Source organism: Neurospora hispaniola (assembly GCF_033458365.1).
Source record: "Neurospora hispaniola strain FGSC 10403 chromosome Unknown B0T23scaffold_2, whole genome shotgun sequence".
NCBI lineage: Eukaryota > Fungi > Ascomycota > Sordariomycetes > Sordariales > Sordariaceae > Neurospora > Neurospora hispaniola.
This window is the reverse complement of record NW_026944407.1, coordinates 1,389,057-1,410,167: the sequence shown is the minus strand read 5'-3', so window position 1 is coordinate 1,410,167 and position 21,111 is coordinate 1,389,057. Positions and strand designations below refer to the sequence as shown.

Below are 21,111 nucleotides of genomic sequence, written 5' to 3'. Positions count from 1 at the left end.
CCAACTAACCGAACCCTGGAGGAATGTGAATTCGATTCTTCTAACGTCCTCCCTTTTCCTATCTATCTCTCTTCAAAGGTGCTGGAGGGTGGAGACATCGAACATCACCGTCTCGCATACAATTTCTGGAGGGCATGAATGTTGCAGTATGCTTACAGATTATGCCTGATTTTCAGGAAACCTAAAGCCCTATGCCCTGAGTCCTATACGGCACATGTGCCGTTCAATTCCCCAGTATACACGACTGCGTTAGACGAGGCACGTATATGAGAAGGGGAAAAAACTCCCAAAAAAAAATTTAAAAATTAAAAAAAAAAAAAAAAAAAAAATCAAAAAAAAAATCGACGTAACACAGCATCAGCGCTCCAACAACAAGGCTGCATCTGATACCATCTTATGGTCCAGTTCCCTTTCAGACTACCAACATAGAGACATACACAGTCGTCAATGATGAGAGTACCTAGGTACCACTCATAAATATCATCAAGAGTCGAGCATTCAACCTTCAACACATACACCTCTCAAAGCGACATCGCTTCCGGCAGCCCTTCCCCATAATGAGAGACCTGTTTGAACAGAAAGCCAAAAACACATGTTCTTCTACACTTCCTGAACGACCCAGTTTGTCCCTTGGAAGACCAAAGTCAAGTCCGGAGTACATACACTACGCGCACGGGTCTCACCTTGGAACCGAACGCCACAAGAAGACCTCGGAGGCGTGGCCTGAGATGGATGATAAGGCGTCACATTTTCGTTTTCAAGAAATCAATGCGACAAGAGATGAGCGAGAGGTACATAACGCGGCTAAGCAGCGTCATCGTGAAATTGTGGGAAACCCAGTAGGTATGTGGATATAGAGACTAGGAGGAGTCTCTGTTCATATTCCCTTGAGACCATGATTCAGATTAAGACGGAAATTATTTGCCGGAGGGCTAGAAGGCGACAACGAAAAGGGCTCGATTCTGGAGTACTGTAGTTGTCCAACGAAAGAGGAAAAACGGAAACCAGGTAGGCTAGATATAGCCGGATGGGTGTGCCAGTGAATGGGCAAGGCCGAGTGAAGAACGGCCCAGGGCACGGACTTCCAACGTCATCCAACTACAAGGGAGAAGAGACACTCACAAAGAACGGGTGAAAGACACGAGTATGGTTTGAAGTAAGAAGACTCATTTTTAATCCCGTCTACCTTCCACAAAAAGAGAAAATCAATTGTCATCGTACAAGCCAGGTTACATGGTTAAAACAGACAGTAAAAAAAAAAAAAAAAAAAACCAATAGTCATTTCCCACCAGATTCATCATCCCCTCAAAACTCTGAAAGCCGCTGGGGGATATCTATGCGCTCTGGGAGACATAGAAAGGCTTGCATGGGTTCCATCGTTTTCTTTAACCCTTTCATGAGCAACTTCCTTTTGGTTGGCCATGAATTTTCCACCAGTCCCCAGATTCCCAAACGCGCCCACCCTATTCGTCCCTTGATATCCTTCCTTCTGTTATTATGTACGAAGCGAAACAAGCACCCCAACCGAGCTCAGGGGCGCCTACTACCGGCACTACCCCCTACCTCTCCCGAAATATTGTTGTGTCTTTGGGCAAATGAGACAGATCATTGAATGGTTTATCGTTTCCCGTCAAGACCGCAGCAGCAAGGAGGTCGCATCTGTGCCATTGTGTGTTTCGTGTGAATATGGCATAGTTGTTGTATGTCGCTGTCATTCATCGTTTCGGGTTTCGTCTCAACCACTACTTTATGGAGAATGAGCTGCCGCGGCAAAAGAGAAACCAAATCGCTCCGGATAAGCATTGTTGTTTGCTGATGCTCAGCCCGTTTAGCTGGAGAATTTGCGGGTGATCTTGGCAATGACTGAAGAAGAAAATGTATGTCAGCCATATGTTCGCTGCTGTTTATCTGCCTAAAAAACCCCCAATGTTTCAAGAAAACTGCAAGGCCTTGCCCAAAAGATGATACGGAGTGCACGTACTGTGAAGAGCGACGACGCTGAAGATGAAGACCAGCGACAGAACCAGGACAACAACGGGGTCGACCTTGAGGCCGGGGCTCTCGTCGGTGTAAAGACGGAGCATGGTGCTGCTAGAGCCACCGGCGCCAGCGGCGCGCGTGCTGTTGGGGCGAGCATTGGCAATTTTCTCCTTCTGGTCGGCAGCAGCACGGCGACGGATGGCGGTACGAGCACCGCCCGGGGGAGGAGGCGAGGAGGGGCGCGCAGAGCTAACACCGGTAGAGCCGCCAGCGGGCGGGGAGCTGGGCGAAGAGGCACGAGGAGAAGACTGGTTAGGGTTGCACCGTTAGCTATGTTACAGTATCACGTATTTCACAATGCGATCAGAAAGTAGCAGAACATGGTTCATGAGGCATTGTGATCATATGAACAGCAAGCAGAGAGAAGCTAGCTGCTGTAGACTTGCAGAACGTACCATTGTGACAAAGAATATTAAGAGGAGATTAAGCTGCAAAAAGAGGGAAAAGGAATGAAGCGGGAAGAGGAGGGTATTTTAAAGTATCGCTCCTGTTGTCGTCGCGTGGATGGTGGTGTAGTGATGATCGTGGCCGTGATTCAATGGTGGAAGCTTTTGGGAGATGCGAGGATGCCTACCTTGTTTAGTTCCACGGGTCCCCCTAATAATCGCGGGCTTGGTCTGTGCTTCCAATTGAGGCCACGGTTTGGAAAGATTGCTTGCCGGCCGGACGAAGCGAGCCAAAGCTGGGCTTGCCGCTCGCCAGGGCTGGCAAGGTGAAAGCTTGGGCCGCAAGTCCGTCTCATTCCGCCGGGCATTCGCCGAGCACGCATAATTCGGTGGGTCCTGGGTGAAAGCTGCGCTTTGGGGCCGGTAGTTCGCAAGGCACACGCTGACACGGTACCTGAGCGGCTCCTTGTCACTCCTGCAGGGTTGAGACGAACGGATCTGGTCAAGGAACTGTGGGGGCATTCTTCAAATCCCCGGATTTCAGGTGCAAATCGGACGGATGCCAAGCGACGTTGCAGGGTCCCCTGCCCCTTGCATTGCTGCAGTGATCGTGGTCACCATCGCCATCAGCTCAACATGAGGTTCTTGTTGCAACGAAGTGCATAACGAACGATGAAGCGGTATATATAATAAGGCTCTACGTTAATTCGATGAGCTTCATGCTTCTGTGAACGAAAATTTCTTATTGCTACGTAAGAGACCGAACCCAGAGGGATATACCAAAAGCAGCTTTAACCGGGCAAGTCACCATTGCGATTTGGAATATCTCATACGAGGAGGCTTTGCGACTGATTGATGGGGGCTCTAGGCTACTGCATAGTAGTGTGGTCACGTCAACCTTCTGTTTTGGCTTTCGATTGCCCTGTCTCTCCCAGAAATTTGGTAAAAGGATTCTAGTGTACACGGGAATGCCAATGTCGATCTATTATTTCAAGTGGCTTGTTTGTTACTGGTGCTTCTTTGATGGCAACTTGGAGTTGTGTAAGTTCTAGACGAACAGTTGAGGTGAGCAACAGGGAACGAGACCATTTACCCTCAGTGGGCCTGATGCTTCTTGCTAAAGGCGTCGCCCAGATCGCCATGCTCTTTTCTGCACCTTTGATCCAAACCACTGCCAAATGAATCCTGGCGGCTGATTGATGCACGTCGGTCTATCCACTGAGCGAAACTTTTGGAGAGAGTCGGTGATTGCTTCGATCAATTGAGTAGCGTGGGTATTTCTGTGGCATAACGGGATGCCCGATGCTGTTGTCTTTTTTAATCCCTCCGAGCCAGCAAGGAGCGAGCATTCAAAACACCCATTGTATACATGTTATGACAAAGAACAGTGTGCCTGTGAGTAAGGGGGAATTAGAAGAGAAGCCCAATGGGAGAAGAAGTAGATGAGAAACCGGGAGGACACATGATAAAAAAGACAAAAAGCTGACAAAAGAAAACAACACTATAAACACCCTACAAGTACTCGGGTGTATGTGCGCGCTAAGCAAGAACTTTGCGCCCGTTGACACGCAAGACAAACCAACCACAGTACAACACCGTTCCTTCGCCGGCAGCTCGGAACAAGAAATGATGGCACTGGGTGATGCTGCATCCATCTCTTCCCTCCCCCATCCCCCCTGCCGTTCGATAATTGAAGCCCGGCGTTATGACAAGGACGTCGCTGTGTACGGATGGCTTTTACGCTTCACACTGGGTTGCACCACGCCAGCAATCCCCCAGCTCCCTTCAGATCGATTCTCGAATTATGCCGGACCCATCAGCACTTTCTCTCGCCGTTTTCATTTGACGGAGCTCGGAATGACCAGGCACAAGAGCGGTAATCCTGCGCATATCCCTTCATATGCAACGGGCCGCTATTTGGGTGGCCGTAGCCTCTCGGATCTGTGAAGGTGGGGTCGTAACCAAATAGTCATGTCTGCGAAACCCGCCAGGCCAGATTTAGATGATTAGACAGTATGACGCATTTACGCCTCTTCGCTTGAGACAAATATGAACCAAAACACCCCGCAATGAACGGGCCTTGGGCCATACATACGCGAGGTGTATGATCAACACGGAAAGCTTTCAAGCTGAACGCTTCAAAGAGTGACGTCCAGAACCAGGCTGACGTCTTGCACGTTGGCACCAGCAAGGTCTTCTAGAACGGGAATGAGATCCAATAGCTCGTTGTCATGCGCATCTGAGAACCAACTGCTGATTGGTACGGCGTGCTGAGGGTGGAAAATGTACGAGGTTGGTGAGTTGTCGATGATAATGGTGTCTTTAAGGTCACGGCCAACCTGTGACAGGTCTTTGACGTAGTTTCCTTGATGGTTGTAGCAACTTTCGCGGAAGAGACGATGGTGGACAACATTGTGGATGTCCAACTGGTCCAGCAGCGGATCACCGTACTGAGCATCGTTAGTATTTGAGTTGCCAAAAGCTTTCGAATGGTTCCATTCCACGTACCTTGGAAACCGATGCAGTGAAGACAACAACTTCGTAAAGCTCGCCAACTCTCTTCATAAACTGATCTACACCTGGCCGCTTGATGACATAGACATTATGGTAGTTGCCTTCGATTTCAACAGGTATCGTGAAATCGGCCTGGTGAAGGATCTATAATTCGAACTGTCAGCAAGCGAACTAGAAAATAGGAAGATGGGTGCAAAACTAACCTTGAAGGAGCTGTGTACGAGGGTTTCATCCAAATCTAGAACAAGGCACTTCTTACCCTTGAACTCAGGTGCTTGAGGAGGGAGTAGGAACTTCTGAGGTTGGTCGGGAGGAAAGACAGGAGGACTCTCAATTAACGCGCCGCTTGTTGGCGTAGTTGTAGCTGCGGGAACCGGGCCCGGAGGTGGCGGGGGAAGGTTTGTGTACGATTCCTCAGTCGTGGCATCGGCCGCATGTGAAGCTTGTTGTGATTCCTCGGCGGCATCGGGCATCTGCACATCCCCTTCCTCGTCCTTCTCATTGACCACCTCCTCGACCACCTCCACTTCCTTGTTGGTCTGCTGTGGCGGCTCTACAGATGCCAGTGGGCTACTTGAGCCGGGGCCAACGATCGTTGTCTGCTTTGACTCTCCATCCTTTTCGCCAACTGTCGACTGATCCTGGGTACTGGTTCCTGATACCCGCTTCCCGTTCTTCGGCTGTTCCTGGGTCGGCTGCGATTGCTGAACTGGTTCCTTTTCAGACAGCTGGGTCTTGCTCGCGGAGGGCTGCTCGGACGGGGTTGCTGTTCGCCTGCTCGCGGTCGCCGGTCTAGGGGGGATCCTGTCGAGCTTGTGGCTTGGTACCGGGGTGTCGAGGCCGTTCGCATCATCAGGGACGCCGCAGCAGCCGAAGATAGCGAGGAAGCCGCCCTTCTTCTTCTTGGGCGCTACCGGGTTCGAGTTGCTCATGGCGGCGGTTGCTCTAGTTCCTGTACACAACTGGTTACTAAATGGGTTGCCATCCTGATTTCAATATAACGTACTGCTTCTTGAGTTTCTCGAGTTTCCACCGATGCTGTCACGGTCGCCTGTAATACCGCCAATTAGCCCATTTGCACTGCATGAGAGTTGAAAGGCTCATAAATCATGAGTGTGATTCGCAAGGTCACGCGTAGGCGGTCGCTACCTCTTTTAGTTGCCATTGCATCGTCGTGGGTCTGCATCTCCTTCGAACTGCCAGGGGCTGACAGGGTTGTGTCGTCCGCGCTCAATGCCATTTTAGATGGTGTCTTTGATTACGGATAGAAAATGAATGTCTGGACCCCTCAACGCAGAGAGCTATCAGCGCGTGGTCTTAGGAATTGCGTCGTAGTAGGAGCTGAAGTTTGCGGCGGTTGGGTTTGAATAGTGAGGCGTACGAGACCCGTTGACAGCCTTGCAGCACCAATCAATTGGGGATTGGGGGCAGCGCGATGCGATCAGTGGCAACGTGGATGGCAGGCAGCGACAGAGGCAGCCAGCGAGACAGGAACAACGAAGGTGAAACGGACTGTTTGGAACGTTGGACTGCATTGAAATTGTAAAGAAGAGAAAAAGTCACCAACCTCTTGTTCCCAACCGAATCCAGCTTTCGCCAATCTAACAAGGCCTAGCCCCTATACTACCCTTCGTTCGGGAGAGTAGGTATTAGCCCTTGGAGGCCCTGAACTCCTTAACGGGTTTCGGCCGTCTGGTCGATAGGTAGGCGACAGGCTTCGAGTTCCGCAAAAAGTAAAGAGAAATAATGATCGCGACAACGCTGATTCCGGCCGCGGTTGCCGTTGCAGGTGGGAAAATTGGCGCGCGGAGGCCGAGAGCGTCGGGGGGGTATGTCGGCAGGAGGTCGACCAGAAACACAGTCACACACGGGCACGCCTTGCGTGCTTGATTAGCCAGAAAGGACCCAGAACCTAGAAAGGCACAAAAAAAAAAGATCAAGAAGGGGTATCGAGGACCAAAAGGGCGGGCCAAAGAAGGAGAAACGGCAACGACGTGGAGGACGGGCCGGAGGTTGGGCAGATGCAGAAAAGAGGGAAAGAAGGGCGTATCAAAAGCTGGAGGTCGTGAGAGCGCAAGCGAAATGATTGACTTTAAAGGTTATGGGGTCGCTTCTAGGATTGTTCACGGTGCAGAGAGGACGATTGGGAAGCGGATGCGACGAGAGAGGATTAGTGGATTGCCCCGAAGAGATTAGCCAGCGACCGAATGACCATCAGGCGAGGCCAGTACGGCCCTGCGCAGTGCAGCAGGATAAGATGGGATAGCTGGCCATGCAATTTTAGTGGTGGACATTGGCATGGAACAAGAAATGCGCTAACACAGTCCATCGGCTCTTTGCACCCACAAAGTACCCACAACCACCTGCAGCCGCTAAATTCGTGCAGTCCGGTCCCGCTGCTGCACGTCGTAAGGATGGAGGGTCCCGGTCGTGATGTTTGCTGCTGCCCACCTCACCCACTCTCCTTTTTCTTTTCTGTTACACTTGATCTTGGTTTCTCGGTTTCGTCTTTCTCATCCGACACGTTCTTTCTTGGGGTCTAGAAGCCTTTGGGCTGAAGAGGGGGTTTTATTCTTCCCAAGCTGGGCTGTGGGGGGGGGGGGGGGGTGTCAACTCTCAACATGGTGGTATCTCCACAAACCTAGTATCGATACTGTATCTGAAGAAGGTAGTGAAAGTGGAAGTGCCCAGCACCACAGCACTCCGAGAACAATTTCCGTCGGATCATGTTCAAAGGAATCCAGCATGGCCCCGTCCGGCAGAGCTACCGCGCATACGCTAACCTCTGTATTGGACAACACCTTGCGTCTTCACGCTGACTTTTCTCACAAACCAAAGGCTCCGAGCTCACCTATCAACGGTGCAATTGCAGTCGATAATAGCCATCTTACATACCTATATAATGCCCGGCGGAACGCGCTGACTGTCAGACATCGGTGGAACCCAATGGACTCCCGTCCTGTTCCTTGAGGCTGTCAAATGTTTCCCCAAAAGGCCCATCTCATCCATGGGCGCCTTATCTCCCATCAATGCTAGGCATAGCTAGGTTAGTTAAGCAGTCCCGTCAAATTTCCGCTACATATGTACCCTGCTCACCTCCATGGCCGTGCGACTGTGTCCTCTGCTCCCCTTGCCTGGCTCCGAGCTACCACCTCGCAACGTTACTGGCAACCTGCAGCAAATGTCAGCTTTTGCTGTTGACCGCTTTGAATGTCTCGTGTGCTTGGGCCTGTTCGTGACCTTGAGCAGTTCATCGAGACCTGTTGCGTCTGTATAACGCTGAGCGTTTGTGCCTCGTATCTTTACAGCCTGGAACTTCAAAGACGTTGTGGTAGAGGATGTAATCCCTTCAATCGGTGAGAAGAGAAGAAACTTGACCCAGGTTGTCGCACGTTCAAGCCTTCCAGCAAGCAATAACAAGATTGACCTGGTTCTGGTCTCAAATCTCTCTACCGTTGCGCACTGAACTAGCCAGTGAGGCTCCTTAATAAGGATGGTAGGGGTAAAATGAAGCAGCCACGGCTGTTCCCATAGGCAAAGAGGCAGGCTCCATTCTTTTTCTCATGGGTCCAATGCCAGGGCACCGGTTTATGAGTGCATCCCCACGAGAGACACAAGTCTGACAAGGTATCGGAAATGCTTCAATGAACGAGTGGAATTCCTCCCATATTTTGCCATTTAGACGTCGCATAAATGACCAAATCTCCATGGCCCCTGTCAGCATGTTTCAAGTAGCTCATCATCGAATAACTCCCTTCGATGTCCGTCGATGTCGACAGCCAACTCGCTGGCTCTAACGGCACTCTCCAGGGCAACCCAGCTGTCAGAGTCCACAATGGCCTCTACGGCTCCATCAACAGATAAATCAATCCACACTCGCCCTGCAGAATGCTGGGTGCCCCTTCTGTCATCCGCATTCCTCGGCCCGGGGATGCTAGACCTCGTCCAGCCCTGAGCAGCCCCAGTCGACAGCGACCGTTCCAGAGCCAAAAGAGCCTGGGAGCTGCAACTGGGCCTCATGATTGGCCACGTTGGCGCCCGTTACAGTGATGGGTTGGATTCGGGACCATGCGCTGTGGTGATCCGTGACCATTCACATCGGCTGCCGTATACTGTGTGCTCATCACAGTTTCGTTCACTTTAAACCAGAGCTTCTTTGCACAGTAGTCGACGCTGAAGAGCGCAGGGAGCTTTTTGATGAACTCGAGCTCTTGGTGGATTGTGGAGTGCGGATTGTCGGATGGCCGAATTCATACAAAGGGATACTTATCCAAAGCGCTTGCTTTGGAGTCTTCTTGCTCGCCAACTCGTTCCGTTGTCCTATCAAGTTTTCAAAAAGTCAAAGCGGCCAAGGAGCCGCGAAGCCGTATGCGCATCTTCACCTCCTTTCTGCATGCATACCTGACCTTCGTACCTGACGCGGAGAACGCGGGTTGAAACCATAAGCTCTTGTGAGATCCGTCTGCGGGAATTGATACCGCCCCCCGTCCAGCACTTCAAATAAGAGCCGCAATAATGTGAGCACAAGACAAGACGCAGGGCCATATGGTCCGCAAATAGCATGCTCGTCCCCAAGCAAGCTGCGTGCTCCCGACCCAAGCAAGCAGTGACGGCAAGCAAGCCAGGCCAGAAAGAGAGGCCAAAACCCAAGTCCTTGGAACCGATGGTGATGTCCTATAACCGTGGGGTTGGAAGCCCCTCCACCTCTTCTCTCGAGCTTCGATCTCTCGTTCTTTGGCTCTTGCGAGGGTTGCCCTGTCTTCGCCAAAGTAACACTGAAACACTCCAGATCTGATACTAAAGCGATCTTGTCAAGATGGACTCCCTGGTAGGTCAGGGCTACCTAACCGTGAGTGTAAGCTGAATGTTTTGTCGCGGCCATCTCTCTGGCAAAGAAGTCCACTCAAGTGACACAAGATGCGACAGAACAGGAGAGCCAGACTTGGAGATACTCCTCAGCACATGGCTAAGATGAGCCGACGAACCTTGGACAACTCTGCCTGGACAATGGGGAACCTGGGGGAGATGGTCTGTGCTCCAGGAGTCCAGAGAGCTTCCCCAGCTTTCCCCAGGACAAGAGTGGGCCTTTGAAAGCGATGCAGCTGATGACGTTCCTCTTTGCTGGTGAACTGGCCGCTTCTCATTGGTTCATATTGAACTTCTGGCCGTGCGCCTCGGAATGTTCGCAGTCCAGACACCGGACCGGGGGTCAATTCGGTGTATCGATCACATGTCACGGCTACCTATGCTACTGTTGGCCGCCATGCTAACCATCCTTTGCCTGGACACGGCATTTGGCCAGTTTTCGATCCGTCATCATCCTGTCGACATCGTTTCAGTCTTTATAGTAGTGTAGACAAGCGTTCCTTCAAGTTCCCATTGGTTATTCGTCCTTCTACATTTAAGCCCAACCTCAACAACTCGCGATCCGCGCTGTCCCCATATCGCTAGCGAACTTCCGTCGAGACCATACGGCGCACAATCATCGCATCGCCTGTATTATCTTGCGCCCAGCCGCGCGTGACTTGTGTTCAGCCGGATGCTAAGGGCAAGCGTTGGCTGTTGATCCCCGAGGATCTATCGGGACTTGATACTGCGTGAAGTGGAAGCCAGCGACGGTAGCGACGCCCACCGGCATCATGGCGGCGCAATCAACCCTACGAGGCTCGGCGGCCGAGGAGGCCATCGCGTCCTTCATCAACAAATACACTGAGCTTATTCGCTCCAAATTGAGGACGACGACCAGGACGACACGTCTTCTCGCGACCCTTGCACTTGCGACATCCATCATATTATCTGGCGAGGGTACGCGGAGATGGTGGAGGCGCCGACGTGAGGATAGGGAGCAAGGCCGGAAGTTGGTGCGCACCAACTCATGGTTGCACAACAAGGACGGATCGAGGACTATCTACGTACCCTACAAGGACGGCACTTCCAAGGTCGTTATCCATAGTACGAAGCCGCTCACCTTTGAGGCCCATAGACGTCTGTTCCTGAATCCCCCAAGGGTCTCAGGCCTCGGCGACGGTCACGTCCCTTCGGCTCAGACGAAACCCGGCCTTAATCTTGCCTTCCTCCATCAATTCCTCAGTCTGATGAGCATTATGGTTCCTCGATGGAAGAGCAAAGAGGCCGGCTTGCTTGTTAGCCACGGAATCTTCCTCATGCTCCGTACTTACCTTTCTCTAGTCGTTGCCCGCCTAGATGGTGAGATTGTGCGTGATCTGGTGGCTGGGAATGGCAAGCAGTTCCTCTTGGGTATTGTCAAGTGGTGTGGACTGGGCGGTTTTGCTTCCTATGTCAACGCTACCATCAAATACCTCGAGTCTAAGGTGTCGATTGCTTTCCGAACACGTCTTACCCGGTACATCCACGACTTGTATCTGAACGATAACCTTAACTATTACAAACTGTCGAACCTGGATGGTGGGGTCGGACAGGGAGCGGATCAGTTCATCACTCAGGATCTGACTCTGTTTTGTGCTGCTGCCGCTAACCTTTACTCCTCTCTTGGAAAGCCATTTGTCGATATTTGCGTGTTCAACTACCAACTTTACCGCTCGCTCGGCCCACTGGCTCTCACTGGTCTCCTGAGCAACTACTTCTTGACGGCCAGCATCCTGCGTCGACTCTCGCCACCTTTCGGCAAACTCAAGGCAGTGGAAGGACGGAAGGAAGGTGACTTTAGAGGACTTCATGCACGCCTAATCGCAAACGCGGAGGAAATCGCTTTCTATGGCGGCGCCGAGATGGAGAAGACATTCCTGAACAGGGAATTCAAGTCTCTCAAGAACTGGATGGAGGGTATCTACATGCTCAAGATCAGATACAACATCCTCGAAGACTTCATCCTCAAATACAGCTGGAGCGCTTACGGCTATCTCCTCTCTTCCCTTCCTGTCTTCCTGCCAGCCTGGGGAGGTCTTGGAGGGGCAAGCGAGCAACAGGCAGAGCACGCCGAGAAGGGCGGCCGCGAACGCACCCGCATGAAGGACTTCATTACCAACAAGCGTCTCATGCTCTCGCTTGCCGATGCTGGTGGTCGTATGATGTACTCCATCAAAGATCTTTCAGAGTTGGCCGGTTACACCAGTCGCGTGTATACACTGATTTCCACTCTTCACAGAGCCCACGCGAATGCATACTACGTCAGAGGTCGCGAAAACGAACTCTACTCATTGTCAGACGTACAGGGTACCATTCAGAAGGGCTTTGACGGTGTCCGCCTGGAGAACGTGCCCATTGTTGCTCCTGCGCTGTGGCCACAGGGAGGCGAGGAGCTTCTCGAATCTCTTTCCATGGTTGTTCGGCGTGGCGAGCATCTCCTGGTACGCTTTTGTCCCGCGGTCAGATCCCAATATTGCTTTAGCTAACATATCGTGCATCACAGATATCTGGGCCTAACGGCGTGGGTAAGAGTGCGATTGCGCGAGTCATCGCTGGGCTTTGGCCAGTGTATAGGGGTCTTGTGAGTCGACCCAAGAACAACGGCGAAGATGGCATCATGTTCCTCCCACAACGGCCATACCTTAGCATTGGTACGCTCCGTGATCAGGTCATCTATCCCGACGGCGAGGCCGACATGCGCGAGAAGCGCAAGAACGAGTACGACTTGAAGCGCGCCCTGGACCAAGCCCGTCTTGGATATTTGCCTGAACGTGAAGGTGGCTGGGACACCCGCAAGGAGTGGAAGGACGTTCTGAGTGGCGGTGAAAAGCAGAGGCTTGCTATTGCGCGCTTGCTGTACCACGAGCCACAGTATGCCTTCATCGATGAAGGCACGAGCGCAGTTTCCAGCGATGTCGAGGGACTGCTCTACGAGACTTGCAAGGAAAAGGGAATCAGTACGTATCAAGTCCGGTATTTTTAGCAGTAGTCGATGCTAACCTCCATGCGTAGCTTTGATCACTATTTCTACTCGAGCTTCTCTCAAGAAGTACCACATGTACAATCTCGTTCTCGGCATGGGTGAGCGAGGCGATGAGTGGGAGCTGCAGCGCATCGGTACCGAGAGCGAGAAGATGCATGTTGAGCGCGAACTGCACGATCTTCGCGAACGTCTTGCGCAGGTCGAGAAGTGGAAGGCACGCCGTGAGGAGATCGAGAAGGAGCTCAACAAGGTATGGGTTGAGGGTGGCGAGAATCTTGCCCCGCCCCCTTATGCCGAGCAGGAGGGACAGGCCACACAGAGAGAGTCCGAACACAGTCTTGAGCAACGTTCCATTGGCGATTCCACAGTCGAGATTGTTCGCCCCGAGGAGGAAACCGATCAAACTGAGTATGAGGAGGCTACACAGGGCGAGCACACGGAAACGGAGGCGGAGTATGAGGATGCGACTGAGACGGAGAACTGAGCGAGATGGCGGGTACTGGGTGAGTTGAGGACCAACTTCGTGTATGAATTATGACGATGATGTTTCCGTTCCCGAGACACCAACTCGATGACCGTTGGATTGTTGGATTTTTGGCCCTAATATGAGACCTGCTTTGGAATAGATATCATCAAGAACTGACGTATATATCTACGTAGCCCATCATCTCTTTTTTACCCTCCCGTTGTCTGATCTTGAAATTCCCAATCTCCCATACGGCGACATATATCTGGCTCTACGTGATCTCTTCCTTTCTTCGTTCTCACCTTATGGCATCGCACATCAATGGACTCGATGTGCCAGGTAACATGGTCTCTTATCAACTTCGCTAATCTCCTCGACATTCTGCCTGAAGACATTTCTGGTCCGGATCCCATGCCCTCACATTTTGGGGGGGGGGTTGTCATCAGCGCCCTGACTCCTGTATCGCGAGCCCAAGGCCGATTGTAGCGCACTCTTCATCGTCCAGAATGCAAGCCACTGCCGCCCTATGCCGCTTAAGCAGAGCGCCTCCCCGCGATTCTCAGGTCAGCTTTAGCTAATCATTTTGGCTCTACCACATAACCTGTAGCTTCTTCCAGAGGTTGAAGCCCGATTTCAGGGGCTGCATGCCGGCTAGCGGCGCATCAGCAGGACCAGTAACGTCAATCATTAATGGGACCAGAACACCGGGTTGAGTATTTCATGTGCCCCGTGGTGTCTGTGCGAACAGAACAACGGACAGTATGGAATATTCAATAGGGTTTAGGTGAATGTTCCACTGGATGATAGCCAGGCTTATGGTGTGTGCTGGCTGCGAATTGGCGAGGGTCGAAGAAGATTGAAGGAGGGGAAAGGACATCGAAAGTCTTGCGTTGCAACCTCAGGAGTCCTGTCAATGGCAGGTACTATGTAAACAGAGAAAGAATCAAGGTAACTTATGATTCCCAACCCTACTCCCCCTTGTCCAGATATGAGATCGGTGGGTAGACGCAGTGACGTAACGAGGACCTCTATTCTTTACCAGAAACTGCTGGCGCCCGCATCGACCGACGCGAGTCCCGTCCGGGAAGAAGGATGTCACAGCTCATCTTAAACTACGCGCCACGTGGCTTTCTGTCAACTTCTAAGTACCGCTCATCAAATCGTCAATTTATATCTCAGATACTTCCTCTCCGGCCCCTTTTGATCCCTGGCCAAAGAACTAGGTTAATGAATCAGCAAGCCGGCCAGCCTTTTCATTGATCTAGGATTCCCAGGACCAACCCCCCTCCCCCCTCTTTTATCTTCCCAACCATTCAGCAACTCCTGGTCCTCGGCAGTAGCAGATGACAGGATTAAGACCGTCCATGTATCAATGATCGACAATGGTGTTTGTGCCTTTTGGATAGCCAGACCATAGCTAAATCTAGGCTGGGCAGTCAGATCAGATGTAAACAAGTTTACAAAAGGAAAAAAAGAAGAAAGGAAAGAGGAAAACGAAATCGCTGAGGACGAGCGGACGGTAAGATCGGAACTTCTACATCATTAGCTGGCGGCCAGGCCCGACGTGACGACAGACGTGCCCAGAATCATCATCATTATAAACCCCTACAACCAATCTTAAAATCACCCTGTACTTTCTATACCAATTCTGGTTTTTGACGCCCTCATAAAAATGGGCAAACATGAGGTTCAGCTCGCTTACTTGTCGATACGATAGTTACACCTTAGGTACACTTACGGCACCCTTCTCGGATATATAAGAAGAAAAGAATGGCGATGGTGAAGAGGAGCTAGCAACTCGCATCTCACTTTTTGATGTACCATACTTCCAAAAGAGCTTTCTTCATAGCTCTCTTTAGTTCTTCCTATAGCATTCTGAAGCTACCCTGGCGCCAACTTACACACCAATTTAACCTGCATGCTATTGGAAAACTTGCTGGGATAGCATTTCGGCGACCAGCGGAAGTAACACAGAGGTATATCTGCCTCATACACCTCGACCCTCGCAGGAGGGTATATATTGCGAGCTTAATGACAGGGAACACCACGAATCAGAACGACATAAACAAGAACAACTGAAGCAGCATAGAAAGAGAAAGGAAAGGTCCCATAAAGCAGAATGGCCCCCAAGAGCCGCCGCTCAGTCCACTCCTCCACACCCATTCCCATGCCCGTCATCGCGGAGGACGAGAACGCAGCGGATCCGCGGCATGGAGTAACAACACCAACAATACCACCTCGATCGCCGCAACGACGGTCATTTACGCGGAGGAATGGGGTTCTGAGCACGAACAGCAGCTTATACGCACCCAGCATGCGACCGACAATGTATAGATCAACCAGTGTACCACAATATGTACCAAAACGTGTACCCGGAATGAGAGCGGTAGGAGGAGAAGTGGGAAGTATAAGGTCTATCCCGCTTAATAGTAATAGGACTGTGGAGTGGGTAGTCCCGATGAGGGACAGGGATCGGGAGGAGTGGACGTCTGATGGCAGCCCGGCACAACCAGTTAAGGGGAAGACCGAGGATAGAGGTGGGAGAGGACAGGGAGGGAAAAAAGAGAATATGGCACTAGGAGAATGGGTAAGAAGACGGGGTGGGTGGTATAAGGTGGTGGTTTGGGGGATTTTGGTAATTGGTCTGATTGTGGGATTGGCGGTTGGTTTGACGGTTGGGTTGAGGAAAAGGTATATATGTCTTGCTCACCTTCTTTACGTGGACTGGGTATGGGTGATGCGATAGCTCATCCCTACTGGAGGAAAAAAAAAAAAAAATGTTTCGCAGAAACGCTGATACGAAAACTTGCCGCCAGACACCATTCCTCCGAGCCCGGTCCCCCATTACCCACCGACCTCTTTCCAGCTGGCGCCTACACCTTCACGGCTGCCCTAACCAACCTCTCAGCTTCCTGCGCACCCAAGCGGAATCCTGCCCTCTGGCGATGCTACCCTTATTCTCTTTACTCACCCTCCGCAAACGAAAGCACCTCTGCTGCCTTCTTCCGCTGGATCATCCGTCCCACCACCACCTTCGCGTACGTCATCTCCTCTTCTGACGACCCTTTCTCGCCGACCGGCACCTTCCGAGACGTCAGTCTGACCAAGATCGACGCGAATCAGCCGAGCGAGCGGTTCACTTTTGGTTTTACCATGGCGAAGGCGGTGGTGCCGGATCCTAGCACTACGAGCGGCGGCAGCAGCAGCAGTGTGTCTTCGACAGTCTCTTCGATGATCTCAACGACATCGATAACAATCGATGTATCACTATCCTCGACTTCGGCTTCGCAGGCTGCTTTTAACGGAAGGGAGGAAGGTAAGGGGATGCCTTCTGGACGCAGATGGTTAAGAACAGCAAGGAGGGCAAATGACAATACGATTTCGCGAGAAACACCAACACCAGCGCCCGCAATATGCTGGTATAATCAGACGGCCGTCCGTGGCACGATCTGGACGCGCATGAGGGCGAGTTACCCGGATAAGATCAGCGATGTGTTAATACCACTGATGAACGCAACGAATGTATTTGCGCCGTGGCCGTTTGCGGTTGAGTTAACGTTTGAATAGACATATGAGGAGGATGAGAGTGGCAAGGGGAAGAAGGCGCCGGATTGTAGGGATGCTGAGGGGCAGCCTGTGGTGTTTGGGAATAATGATAATATGAAGGCGGTGGGGGGGAAAGGTATGAACATCGCGGATGAAGCAGATATCTGTAGGTGTTCGTATGCGAACTATGGGCTCGACACTATCACTAGTATTAAGTCTGGTAAACTACAAAGGGACAGTCAGAGTCAGGGTCTGGACTAGAATCATCAAAATATGATTCAAGTAGTACTAAATACCGTGCTCAAAGACTGGCGAGTTAGTGCTCTGGAATCCAGCATAATGCCAGAGTGGGGCTTAATAGGAGTTCCAGCGATCCGTAGGGCTGAAAGCTGCGGTTAGGTGAGCCAGACATTGCCGTCCCCCCTTTTAGGAGCACCAACCTTGGGTACTCTCATGCTTATACGGCATAAGAGACAGCTTGGCAGGCGCATCGATGACCGCTGACAGCCGGTCAACAAGCAGGACGTCGTGTTGTTACTGGCCCGGGGTGGTTACTGCATCGGCAGCCAGGAACTTGGTCCCGATCTAAACCCTTTGAGAGGTGAAGAAGCGAGAAAGAAGCTTTCCTGTCTGATTAGATCCCGCCGGCTAGCTCCACTGACGCGGAAGAGGAATGCTGGAAGACCGCAAGCATCCGCAAGAAAGGTAACGAACCCACAGGCTAGCTACATCGCGGTTCAGGGTCGATTGCTTGGTGGCGCCACCGTTTGGGGTAGCAGTGGTTCATGGTTTGATGTGAGACGGATCATGCACATCAGCGTCTGTGCACCCAATAGAACGCGAAGAATGTTTGGTGTCTTGATCAGAATCGAACTTGGATGTCAAAATGTGCCTCATATGTGTCTAGGTAAGTTCAACTTATTATCAATGATAAGAAACAATATATAAGGATAAAGCTGTTCAAGAGAGTCCCAGCTGGTCCCTACGGAACCTCTGGTATTATAATCCACCATTGTCACACGAATCTCGTTGTCATTGGACGGGAATGCGAACAACTTCCTGAGAAGACCTTGATCCGGAGCATGTCCGGTCAGCGCGTCCTCGTACTGGGTATTGCTTCCGGACAGGCTGTATTTTGATACAGGGCAGGAACATGTTGGTCATTGAAGTTGCTTGGGTTAACTCATACAGATGATTGCAGCAACTCGTTACGGCAAATGGCTTGAGGGAAACAGAAAGGAAAAACAAGCGAAAGGAACTTTTGCGGTGGGTGTGCATCTCGTTGGCTTTTCTTCTCCCACAGAAAATGACTCGGGCGACGATTGCTGAAGGCTACATGGAAGGTTCGAAATTGAGGTTCTCAGAATGAACGTGAACCAGCGCAAAGCCTTACGGCCCTGATCTGATCCGTTTCCCATCCCCAGCATTTGTTAATTCAACAGTGAAGAGCAAGTTGACAACGGACACTCCATGATATGTGAACCTGCTTGCAGTTTCAGGCTTTCTTTGTTGTCACATATGAAATAGAGAAAAAGGGTCATTGAAGACATGAAGGAAAAGTTAAGCCGCAAGAATTGTCGCCCATTTTCGCTGGTCACGATCAGGTTGAGGGTTGGAAGTTGAACTGACGTTGATTCCTCGGTGACCCACCCTTCATCGTGGTATGCATCAATGGGGGCGTTTGTGCCTTTTTGCCAAATATCTTAGCGCTGCCCCGCACAACCCCATGCTGAAGGACAACAGAGGTGGAGACATCTGTCAAACCCACTCCAGCCTCTATCCATCACGTTTCGCGCTTCCACATTAGCCACGGCCTCTGGTTGGCGCCGGTTAAATAGGTTAAACGGGAACTTGGAGCCGGGCTACCGGGTCATATCCAGGCCCACCACCCGCAGCTTGTGGGCTCCGGCGACCCCAACGATTGCTCCAAACACGATTTCTTGATATTGACAGTGTTGAAGATTTTCAAGGTCAAGTGAGACAGGCCTTGGGTAAAGGCGTTCTGCCCTCTCTAGTCACTCCGCAGATAAACCGAGAACTTGGAGAGACTAAGAGGGAATACGTCCTTTGCTGGTTGTGACCAGCCCACTCCGAGGTCAAAGCTAGGTACCATCAAGGTACAAGCAAACGCTTAGGCAGGCCGCTTTGGCGCCATATACAACATGATGTCGATGCAATGCAGTCGGACGAACCCACCCCTCCTCCAACTTTCTTTTAAACCGCGCAAATAGGCGTTCAAGATGACCAGTACCCAATACCCTGGCCCCTGCGCCAGCTGACAAGGCTTGGGGCCATTACCCATGCCAATCATGGCCGGTTTCCAGAAAGGCAACCGTCCTTGGGCATTTCGAGTATCGCCGGCGACCAGTCAGCTAATGGGATTCCGCACAGCATCTGAAGAACCACACCCCAACACGTTACCTTGACATCCTGTCAGGCCAGATGAGGGTCCCTGGAAAACCAAGCTCCTGTCTGCCACGCTCGGGGCCTGATAGCGGGCCTGTGAGGAGTAGACGGAGGCGCGGGAGGATGAATGTGGAAGGAGGTGGACAGAGGCAGTGAGGGGACAGCACGAGCCGAAGTCCATCACCGTCATAGCTCTGCTCCCCAACCGGCATAGTATTCGTCCGTGGATGGGCCGGGAAAGGTTGGAGTAGGCCACCCGGGTATTGTACATACACGCCGTTTCTTTACAAGTGGCCGGGAAAGTTCTAGCCTCCACCCACTTGACGGACAGCAGCAGTTATAAATACCATTATAGCCGCTCTACCCTCTTGCCTGGCTTGTTCGATCTCTTTCCGTCTCACACACTCCTCTACATCCCACCAACAGACAAAATGGTTCCTGCTATCAAGCTCAACTCCGGCTTCGACATGCCCCAGGTGGGCTTCGGCCTCTGGAAGGTCGACGGCTCCATCGCTTCCGATGTCGTCTACAACGCTATCAAGGCAGGCTACCGCCTCTTCGATGGTGCCTGTGGTATGTTCAAGACTTCCCGCTTCCGATTGTACATCACATGATACCTATTGTCAACACAACGTCTCCCCTCGCATGGTCAATCTCTCGTGGTGTCCATTTCTGTTTTAAGGACATGAGGAGCAGCGGTACCATCGCAGGCATGGACACTTATTTACACAACTCCCCCACATCGACCCCTGTCACTTCATCCCACCCTGCTTACAGGTGGATGAGACATTATCCGTCGAATTCACCCAAAACAATAGTACCGCCATCAAAAACACAGTAGGCACGATGGCATGGTTCTTGTTGACTGACTCGAGATGGCTTGGTTACAGACTACGGCAACGAGGTTGAGTGCGGCCAGGGTGTAGCCCGCGCCATCAAGGAGGGCATCGTCAAGCGCGAGGAGCTCTTCATCGTCTCCAAGCTCTGGAACACCTTCCACGACGGCGACCGCGTCGAGCCCATCGTCCGCAAGCAGCTTGCCGACTGGGGTCTCGAGTACTTCGATCTCTACCTGATCCACTTCCCCGTCGCCCTCGAGTACGTCGACCCCTCGGTCCGCTACCCTCCCGGCTGGCACTTTGATGGCAAGAGCGAGATTCGCCCCTCCAAGGCCACCATCCAAGAGACCTGGACGGCCATGGAGTCGCTCGTCGAGAAGGGTCTCTCCAAGAGCATTGGCGTGTCCAACTTCCAGGCCCAGCTCTTGTATGACCTCCTCCGCTACGCCAAGGTCCGCCCCGCCACTCTCCAGATCGAGCACCACCCCTACCTCGTCCAGCAGAACCTCCTCAACCTTGCCAAGGCTGAGGGCATTGCCGTGACCGCCTACTCCTCCTTCGGCCCTGCTTCTTTCCGCGAATTCAACATGGAGCACGCCCAGAAGCTCCAGCCTCTCCTCGAGGACCCCACCATCAAGGCAATTGGTGATAAGTACAACAAGGATCCTGCCCAGGTCCTCCTCCGTTGGGCCACCCAGCGCGGCCTGGCCATCATCCCAAAGTCTAGCCGCGAGGCCACCATGAAGTCCAACCTCAACTCTCTTGATTTCGATCTCTCCGAGGAGGACATCAAGACCATCTCTGGTTTCGACCGCGGCATCCGCTTCAACCAGCCCACCAACGTAAGTTTGATACTTCCTTTTGCCATTCTCTCATCGGCATCCAAACGTGGCCTCAGAATATATATATCATGGTATGAAAGGTATATACTAACATGGCAACCCACAGTACTTCTCCGCTGAGAACCTCTGGATTTTCGGTTAGGTCAACCTTTTCCGCAGCTTAGGGAAAAGCTGGCTTTCGCCCCCCTCCAAAAGCTTTTGA

General features: G+C 51.9%; 7 protein-coding genes across 7 annotated transcripts; 4 read left to right on the top strand and 3 right to left on the bottom strand.

The window, feature by feature from the left end:
- Positions 1-1,828: 1,828 nt before the first annotated feature.
- B0T23DRAFT_393303 (Sec61beta family-domain-containing protein) lies at positions 1,829-2,438 on the bottom strand (the record flags this gene model as incomplete). The annotated part of the gene is made up of 3 exons (XM_062838067.1): positions 1,829-1,863; positions 1,982-2,288; positions 2,436-2,438. The coding sequence occupies 3 exons, from the start codon at positions 2,436-2,438 to the stop codon at positions 1,829-1,831; spliced, it is 345 nt and encodes a 114-aa protein (XP_062695261.1).
- Positions 2,439-4,564: 2,126 nt separating this feature from the next.
- Positions 4,565-6,180, bottom strand: B0T23DRAFT_309729 (NIF-domain-containing protein; the record flags this gene model as incomplete). The annotated part of the gene is made up of 5 exons (XM_062834542.1): positions 4,565-4,876; positions 4,935-5,084; positions 5,144-5,892; positions 5,947-5,991; positions 6,090-6,180. 5 exons carry the CDS (start codon positions 6,178-6,180, stop codon positions 4,565-4,567), a joined length of 1,347 nt encoding a protein of 448 aa, XP_062695260.1.
- Positions 6,181-7,951: 1,771 nt separating this feature from the next.
- On the top strand, positions 7,952-8,573 carry B0T23DRAFT_373224 (uncharacterized protein). The gene is made up of 2 exons (XM_062836785.1): positions 7,952-7,972; positions 8,037-8,573. The coding sequence occupies exon 2, from the start codon at positions 8,041-8,043 to the stop codon at positions 8,215-8,217; it is 177 nt and encodes a 58-aa protein (XP_062695259.1). The 5' UTR covers positions 7,952-7,972; positions 8,037-8,040; the 3' UTR covers positions 8,218-8,573.
- Positions 8,574-10,438: 1,865 nt separating this feature from the next.
- B0T23DRAFT_71874 (ABC transporter transmembrane region 2-domain-containing protein) lies at positions 10,439-13,390 on the top strand. Its single transcript, XM_062841692.1, has 3 exons — positions 10,439-12,268; positions 12,331-12,784; positions 12,840-13,390. The coding sequence occupies exons 1-3, from the start codon at positions 10,580-10,582 to the stop codon at positions 13,292-13,294; spliced, it is 2,598 nt and encodes an 865-aa protein (XP_062695258.1). The 5' UTR covers positions 10,439-10,579; the 3' UTR covers positions 13,295-13,390.
- A 2,005-nt stretch (positions 13,391-15,395) lies between these two features.
- Positions 15,396-17,099, top strand: B0T23DRAFT_402197 (uncharacterized protein; the record flags this gene model as incomplete). The annotated part of the gene is made up of 4 exons (XM_062838650.1): positions 15,396-15,876; positions 16,065-16,833; positions 16,864-16,988; positions 17,062-17,099. 4 exons carry the CDS (start codon positions 15,396-15,398, stop codon positions 17,097-17,099), a joined length of 1,413 nt encoding a protein of 470 aa, XP_062695257.1.
- Positions 17,100-17,815: 716 nt separating this feature from the next.
- On the bottom strand, positions 17,816-18,458 carry B0T23DRAFT_373218 (uncharacterized protein). The gene has a single exon (XM_062836784.1). It carries the CDS (start codon positions 18,098-18,100, stop codon positions 17,855-17,857), a length of 246 nt encoding a protein of 81 aa, XP_062695256.1. The 5' UTR covers positions 18,101-18,458; the 3' UTR covers positions 17,816-17,854.
- Positions 18,459-19,262: 804 nt separating this feature from the next.
- B0T23DRAFT_71850 (xylose reductase) lies at positions 19,263-21,060 on the top strand. Its single transcript, XM_062841691.1, has 3 exons — positions 19,263-19,801; positions 20,119-20,909; positions 21,016-21,060. Exons 1-3 carry the CDS (start codon positions 19,660-19,662, stop codon positions 21,049-21,051), a joined length of 969 nt encoding a protein of 322 aa, XP_062695255.1. The 5' UTR covers positions 19,263-19,659; the 3' UTR covers positions 21,052-21,060.
- Positions 21,061-21,111: the final 51 nt, after the last annotated feature.